The 9245-nt window shown below is 36.4% G+C and overlaps 1 protein-coding gene across 1 annotated transcript; it reads left to right on the top strand.

Moving 5' to 3' along the window:
* Positions 1-3768: 3768 nt before the first annotated feature.
* ddx28 (DEAD (Asp-Glu-Ala-Asp) box polypeptide 28) lies at positions 3769-5667 on the top strand. The gene is given in 1 exon segment (NM_001077332.1): positions 3769-5667. A coding segment is annotated over 1 exon segment (1677 nt). The 5' UTR covers positions 3769-3874; the 3' UTR covers positions 5552-5667.
* Positions 5668-9245: the final 3578 nt, after the last annotated feature.

Genomic DNA, 9245 nt, shown 5'->3' on the forward strand with positions numbered 1-9245 from the left:
TGGAAACTATACCAGGAAATGCTTTGTAATGTAACACGGTGTTATGAGAGTCTCAAAGAGTTATGAGAGTCTCAAAGTGAGTCTTATATGTGAGCACAGTGTAATCAGTCCATAAGCAGCATCGGCTGTGTGAGTCTAATTAAAGAAGGCTTAGAACCGGTGGGTGTGTGTGTGTGTGTGTGTGGTGCCTGACAGGATTTGTAGTCAATGTAAATGTGAACGTTCTCCAGCGATCTATGAAGGTTAGATCGCTGGTGATCGTGACAGATGGTGTCGTGCAAGTGAATTATTCTGTTAAGTAAGAGTTTGATCATTTTCAGCTTTGATGAGAAATTTGATCTATAAATTTATCTGTTGATTGGAGAAGTCTCAGAATAGCATTTTAATGTTGTTGACAAACCCTAGGCTTACTGAGGTGCGTTATCAGTGAACTTTGATGAAATATTGGCATAACTGTCTTTTTTTAATGTATATTGTGTGATTTGGTAGTTTTGTTTGTCTTTTGTATTATTGGACCTAGAGTCTGCAATAAAGAGAAATCATTCATTCATTCATTTTCTTTTCGGCTTAGTCCCTTTATTAATTTGGGGTCGCCACAGCTGAATGAACTGCCAACTTATCCAGCATTTGGTTTACACAGCGAATGCCCTTCCAGCTGCAACCCATCAATGGGAAACACCCATACATTCTCATTCACACACATACACTACGGACAGTTTTAACCTACCCAATTCACCTGTGCATGTCTTTGGACTGTGGGGGAAACCAAAGCCCTCAGAGGAAACCCACGTGAACATAGGGAGAACATGCAAACTTCACATAGAAATGCCAACTGACCCAGCCGAGGCTCGAACCAGCGACCTTCTTGCTGTGACATGAGAACGCTACCCACTGCGCCACCCTGAAGAGAATTCAATCTTGATATTATAATGCTAACCTTTTTTTCAGTTAATGACCCAGCAATAGAATTGACCAAGCTGAAAAGTGCTTTTCAGTCCCTCAGCATCCATACAAGTGAAGATGAAACATCAGTAGGCTTTTTTCAAACAAACACAAACATATTGCACAACTTTTGATTAAAATGAGAAACACCCTCTTTTCTCAATCTCGCTCTCTCTCTCTCTCTCTCTCTCTCTCTCTCTCTCTCTCACACACACACACAGACATGAAAACACTTGGCTTCTTAATACTCACACCAGGAGTTGTTTATCTCCCTTTGCAGACCCAGCTGAACGTCTGTGATTATCTGAATGCAGGTCAGTGTTGGCACACCTCTGTGGCTTCAGGCTGGAGCAGAAATTAATGAAGCTGCCAGGGCTTCAAAACTAATTTGGAGTGAACAGTTGATTACATATTCCTTAGATTTAAAATGCATATTAGGCATGAATGAATTGAAGTGAATGTGCTTTGTTCGTCACAAAGTTTCAGAAGACTAAAAGACTGACTCATCTGTCCATGTCAGTTTTAAATCAGATGAACCGAACGTCTAATCTCATCAAAACCCTCTTTAAAATGATGTCAAATGTTTAATAGGATGCAAAGAAATGTTCACACAACCAATCAATGTCCAGTAATAATGAACTTTAGTTATGCACTGTTGCATATTAATTAGATCGCTCACAGTAGTTCATTCATGCTGACATAAGGCCAGTTTCACTGTAAGATCTGTATCATCCAGGCTTAAAAGCACATTCAAATCACCAAAATCAAACTGTGAAATGAAAAATGAAGGCACAATGTATAATATAGACACATCTCCATGTAATTCCATAGAATAGTTTCCTTTGTAAGTCACTTATAGGACTACATGCTTGATTGATTGCTAACTGTACTTATAATTTATTTTTTAGTTGATTTGGCTATTACTTTAGAGCAGAGATGCCCAAAGTAGGGCCCTGCGGGTCAAAGTTGGCCCATGGTAACCTTTGATTTGGCCCACCATTTCATCTGAAAAAGAGAAGGAGAATGATGGTGAGGGCTGAAGCAAATGTCTTTTACATAGATCGTCTGTACACAGCACTTTTTAACAATATACAATGCAATACTTTCTCAAACGCATTTGTACGCAGCACCTTATAACTTGAATATTTAAAATAAATCTGTAAATACAATTCAACATCCAGAGTTCTTTTGTCTAATTGCATCTCTTTTTAAAGTTTGTCCTATTTTCTCATATATATTTTCTTGTTGTCACTTGTGATTTAGCCAAAATTGCCCCCTATGCCCTCATTCACTTTTACCTACACTATTAAAAAAATCCTTAATTTTACGGTTTATTGTTGGCTGCTGGGGTGCCTGAAAAAAAAAGTAAAATAACGGCTGTTAAATTACAGAAGTTGACCGTAAAATAATGGACATTAAATTACAGAAATTTTCTTAAATTTAAATTTCTGGTAAAATTCTGCTATTCAGTCTCTATTATTTCACAGTAAATTTATGTTTTTTAACAGCCGTTGTTTTGTTTTTTCCCCGGCACCCTAGCTGCCAGAAATAAACCGTAAAATTACAGATTTTTTTTACAGTGTAAAATTATAGATTTTTTTACTAATCAAGACCTTGATTAGCTGCTTCAGGTGTATTTGAATAGAGTTAACTATAGAGTTAGAGATAAGCTCTGCAGGACAGGACAGAAATGGCCCTCCAGGACTGAACTTGGTGACCTCTGCAATAGGACCGCATGATGGTGGTCACTTCCAGCAGGATAATGCACAAAGCTTAAATCATCTCAAAAACAGGTTTCTTAAGCAAGACAATGAGTTCACTATACTCAAACAGACTCAACAATCCCCAGATCTCAATCCAATTGCTGAAGCTTCAGGGATGTGCAGCCAACAAGTCGGCAGGAACTGTGTGATGCTATTATGTCCATATAAACCATAATCTCAGAGGAATGTGTCCATCTCCTTGTTAAGTAAATGCCAACTGGGTCTAACCCAGTTCTAGACAGATGTACCTAATAAAGTGGCTGGTGAGTGTAAGCTATATCCACACAAAATGGCATTTTCATACAATGGGCTCTATGACCGCTAGGGTTTTAAAAAAATGATTAACGTCCGGTGAAAGATTAACGTGACTATTTTCAGTTGCATATGGTTCCTTTTACAGCAATATGCTGTACTATAATTCAAATACATTCAGTTAATAGACTTAAGCATTCATTTAGTTATTCAAACATATAATGAATGACAATAAAATTGTCACGTTTTAAAAACATTTAAAGAAAGTCTGTGTGCATATATGCCCCATTCTAAAAATAAATAAATAAAATTAAAATGTAAAAGTTAGGTAAAGATACTATTATCTTGTTATGAATATTGAATATTATGCATTATGGATATCTAAAAATATATTTTACATTGAAATGATATGGTAAATAATCAAACAATAATCAACCAACAATTAATATCTTATCATAAAAACATGTTTAAAAATACTATGGTGGGGTGAATTACATTCTGACTCTGTAAAGTTTCCATCGGTTCTGGACAAAGGTTAAAGCTAGAGAAAAATCAAGAGGTTATACTAGTTATATAAAGTATGTGAGTTGTATTGTTAGCACTTCTCTAAGTTGTTACTTCAAAATGGATGTATTATTTATTCTGAATTCCCAGTTCTGATACATTTCATTACAGTCTGTTAGATTAATAAACGCAAGATATAGCAAAAAAAGCAAGAGGAGGATGTTTTTCACCCTCAGTGAACACAGCTTTCTGGGGCTTTAACTTTGGCGTCACGGGGTTTGTAAACGTCATCATTCTGCGTCCGGACAAGGGAAGCATCCAGGGACGCATGTGAGATCACTGTCCTACGCATTTGTCACATTAAAAACATGTATTAAACGGGAATCGCATATTCACCTCCGCGTGTATCCACGATGCAGTCGGTAAAGATGGGACGAATTGTCTCTCTCGTGTCCAAACTCTCGCGGGCGGCACTCGGCTCAAGTAGCTCGGGACAGCTCGCGTCCGTCAGCACGGGTTTACGAGCAATGACAACCGCTAACGTGAACTCCCAGCCGGTGGTGATCCGCATCCCGAGACGCGTGCAGGAGCGCATAGAGAGCCTCAAACAGATGCAGGGCAAGAAGTTTGACAAGCTGCCAACCGTCAAGCCTGGGAGATTATTGATCAAGAGCAAGAACCCGCAACTAAACCAGTCTGTGGGCTATACTCTTGGGAAATTTGAACAACCTGTTCTGACATCAAAGGGTTGGAAGAGTAACAGAGCGTTAGGGGATTACTTTTCCATAAACAGCATCCAGAGTGCTCCGCCGTTCGTGCCCAAGCATAAGGATGAGGGTGATGACGGAGCTTCCGCGTCCAAAAAGACGTTTCACTGCTTCAACCTATGTCCAGAGCTGGTGGAAACTTTACAGAGACAGAATATAATTCACCCCACCACAGTGCAGTTGCAAACCATTCCTAAAATACTAAAAGGACGGAATATTCTCTGTGCAGCTGAGACGGGGAGCGGGAAAACTCTGACCTACCTCCTTCCCATCATCCACCGGCTCCAGGAGGATCTGCTCGCAGGCTCTGAGAGAAGCATTCGTGCTGTGGTCATCGTCCCGTCAAGGGAACTAGCAGAACAAGTGAATTCAGTAGCATGCTCAATCAGTGAACGCTTTGGGCTGGTGGTTAAAGTTGTAGGAGGTGGGAGAGGTGTGGGAACCATCAAAGCAGCGTTCGCTCGTGGTCAGCCAGATATTTTGGTGTCCACCCCAGGAGCCCTGCTGAAGGCCCTCTGGAAGCGCTTCATCAGCTTGAGTGAACTAAACTTCCTGGTCATCGATGAAGCCGACACCATGTTTGACGACAGTTTCGCAGGTATGCTTGAGAAGATACTTTCACACACTCAGGTGGCGTCCAGGCTGTCTGAAACAATCGGGCTTGCTCGTAAAGCTCAGCTGGTTGTTGTGGGGGCCACATTTCCAGGTGGCGTTGGGGATGTCCTGAGTAAAGTGACCGACCTGGCTAGCATCTCCACTGTTAAAAGCAGGATGCTCCATCACCTCATGCCACACATAAAGCAGACATTTCTAAGGGTCAAAGGCGCAGATAAGATTCTAGAGCTTCATCAGGCTTTAAAAAGGGCCGAGCAGGAACAGAAAGGGGTTTTGGTGTTTTGCAACTCTGCTTCCACTGTGAACTGGCTGGGCTACTCGCTGGAGGAGATGGGTGTTGGTCATAAGAGGCTCCAGGGGGAGATGCCGGCTGCTATGAGAGAGGGAGTTTTCAGAGACTTTCAGCGAGGAAAAACGAATGTGCTAGTTTGCACCGATATAGCTTCCCGAGGTTTGGACACACAGCGGGTTGGACTTATTGTCAATTATGACTTTCCAGAGAGCCAGACCGATTATATCCACCGGGCAGGACGTGTGGGGAGAGCAGGGGGCTCAGAGGGAGGGGAAGTGCTGAGTTTCGTCACTCAGCCGTGGGATGTGGAGCTTGTGCAGAAAATAGAGACGGCAGCCAGGAGGAGGACTTCCTTACCAGGCATGGAGACTGACATTCAAAAACCCAGCCAAACAACAGATGCTAAAGAAGTTTAATCAGACAATGCCATAAAGAATATTTAAATCTTCAAATCATCTCTATATAACATGAAAATGTCTATTTTTTATTTGTTGTATGGAAGCTTTAAAATAAACAATGTTTTGTCCTAAAACTTCAGTTTACGTTACGTCTTGAAAGATTAGTTACCCCACAAATGATGTCTGTATGATTTAATTATTTTTTAAATCATTAAAGTGCACTCTTACAGTGTGGACAAAAAATTATTAAAAACATTTCAAAATAATTGACTCACCCTTAACATGTTCAAAAACTGAGTTTCTTTCTGTTAATGCAAAATAAGATATTATGATATGAAGAATTCTGCTTGTTGGGACCCATTAACTGACATTAAATAGTTTAGTTTTTTTAGTAGGGAAGTTGATGAGAACAAGCATTCTTCAAAATATCTTATTTGGTGTTCAACAGAAGAAAGAAACTCATAGAGATTTAAAACCAGACAAGGGTGAATATTTTTGGGTGAACTATTCCATATTAGCTGTCTTAAAGGATTAGGTCACCCAAGCTACATCCAAACATTCATGCTCACAGAGTATGGTAAAGTCCATCACAAATGTGGGATATATACAGGGTACGAATTACAGGGGAGTTTGGGGGGATTAATCCCCCTAATTAATAACTAATCCCCCCTGAAGGACGTCAAAACAAGATTAATTGGGGGATCTGGCCTTTAATAGTGAGAAATAGCTGTCTCTGGTCTGTATCTTAAATATTACTCTATATTAAATATAAATGGATTAAATATATATATATATATATATATATATATATATATATATATATATATATATATATATATATATATATATATATATATATATATATATGTGTGTGTGTGTGTGTGTGTGTGTGTGTGTGTGTGTGTGTGTGTGTGTGTGTGTGTGTGTGTGTCTATATATATATATTTATATATTTATATTTATATATATATATATATATATATATATATATATTATATATATTTATATATTTTTATATATATATTATATATATATATATATATATATATATATATATATATATATATATATATATATATATATATATATATATATACACACACACACACACATTCACAAATGTATATATATATACACAATACACAAATGCAGTTTATGTCTAACCAGCAGTGTAATAGCAGCAAGTGCAGGATACAGGTATAAGTTATAGAGTGCAGTTATAGAAAAATATGTTTACAATATATTTACAAATGGATGTACTATGAACATTATATACAGGTTGTATTAGCTATGAACAGAGATTTACAATAGATGAATATATGTACAGGTTGCTATTAATATTCAGAAGTGTGCAGAAACATATGATCATAATTAAAAATGTACTTGTACAGTGGGTATGTACAATTCAAAATGAATTTAATTAATCAGTGCAATGAATATGTGTGATTCTTAAATGTGCAATAAATAGTGCAGATTATGGGGGTATAAGTGATGAGGAGAGTGTGGGGGTGTATAAAAGGAAAATAATAAAACATTTAAATAGCTAGTCGAAAGATACTGTAGGTTGAAATACACTAAATATTCCTAAAAACACTTAAAAATTAGATACGTTTTATTAATAAATTAAATGTAATTTAAATTAATATTGAAGCATGTATTACACAAACTAACATTACCGAAAAAGTTCATATATATATTCGGAACATGCATTCATGTTTATGGGCCAAAGATGACAAATCAAATTCAAGTTAGTTTATTTTTAACACACATTTTTACTTTTGTATAAAAGATATCTTGAAAATGAAGGTAAAGTTAAACAGAAATTGCATTCAATTTGAAATGATTACTCTCTCTGACAGTAGTTTGAAGAATATTTGCAAAGTGCAAATATTTAAGATTATATAAAGCTCTGAAAGAATCATTTAGAGGTTAGAACGGCCTCATCCATGTTTTTGAATCTTTAGGTTTTTAGCCTTTTGATATTGCAGTGTAGATTGTTTTAAAACTTTCATTACATTTTCTTTGATATTTATTTTAGACCTACACTGCTGTAAAGCACATTGCTCAGCTGGTGTCTGTGTTAAATGTGGACTATAAATAAAGTAAATTTAACCTAAATTCATAGATAAAAATAAAATACATATTTTTTTTAAATCTAAACTTTAGTATGCAATTTTGAAATATATTAAAAGTTTTTATGCTTAAACTTTATGTGTACAGTTATTATTTTTTATGTGACCTTCAGTGTCATTTACACACACTGGATTTCTTCACTCACTGAAAATAGTACGGAATCTGGTTACTTTTTGCCTGAATACTCTGAAAAACAGTAAGGATGTAGTCAATTTCATTTGCAGATGTCATTCCTGGATGGCTGCTTCTGAGAAGCACAAGAAATATTCTAAAGATTTAATTTATTAATTCATGTTTTATTGCTTTATATTCAACTAAAATCAATTGGTGTCTAGGCATGGGCCGGTATTAGATTGTGATGTATGATAACCTTGGACAAATATATCACGTTTTCACAGTATTGTGATTACTGCTGTAAAATAGATTCTTTTTAAATGTCTTGGAAAACAAATCAAACAAAAAATGTTTTATTATTTGAAAGATTTAGAATATTTTGTAGCAGTAAACATGTCGGGCTAAATAATGAAAATGAATCATTGACTTCTGCTGTCTTCATTAGTGTCAGACAGATTTCTTTACAATTTAAAACGGCATCTTTGAATATCTTCTTGAGATACTGTTGTCCTAAAAAAAATTGGATTTTTTTTTTAAAATAAAAAAACCTTACACATACCTTAGGAATGGTGTGGCAGAAAATGTTGATTTTTTCAAACCACTCTACACCTTTAAAACGATTATAATCCCATGCCTATTGGTCTCAGGGTTATTTAAGATTCTGTTGAATTTCATTGTATGCACAAGAACAATTTTTTGGTGTCCAGAAAGATGTTTGATATACAAATAATTAAATGAATAAGTGCATTGTTGTATATAAGACTAAAGCACTAAATATTTAAGAACATTTAGACCTAAAGCTTTCTGTTTACGTTTTGTGTCAGACAGCTTAAACACTAATATAGCAGACTGAATGTTGTTTTTACGATTGAAAATGTTTGCCATCAGCCTCCCATCGTTATGTGTGGGCTTTTTTTTAAAATATTGGACACCTGACAATAACTCTAATAACAAACAACGTCATTTAAAGAAGGCGCTAAAACAAAAAATCACATTTAAATGCAAAGTTGTGCGCTTTGCTGTTGTATTGCTGATGCGATGCTGGTTTATTTGTTTTGTTATTTCAAGGCTGCTAATGGCTATCGTTTGCTTAATGGGAATGAATGTGATAGAAAGGTCTGAAAGTGAGGTTGCACGCTTCACTACCAACTGTTTATTATCACGGCACAACAGGAGGGTTGCCATGAGATAAATTTGAACTTTTGCAGCAGTGTTATTGAGAAGAGGGGCTTTCATAACATTGATTAGAGAAGACATAAACAAGGAGCAGTGAGCAGAGCTGATGGGCTCATTTCAAAGAAAAAACAACCTGGTCAAGCAGAACTACTCCCTAATGAATTAAATATACACTTGAGTGTTTTCTTCAACTCCTTTATTATTCTTTTTCTAATGCGTGAAGGACAGACAAGCCATCGCACCATGCCTTTGAGCTGCATTTAGACAGTCTCATAATGATATCGACTTA

Source organism: Danio rerio, chromosome 7 (genome assembly GCF_049306965.1).
Source record: "Danio rerio strain Tuebingen ecotype United States chromosome 7, GRCz12tu, whole genome shotgun sequence".
NCBI classification, from domain to species: Eukaryota; Metazoa; Chordata; class Actinopteri; order Cypriniformes; family Danionidae; genus Danio; species Danio rerio.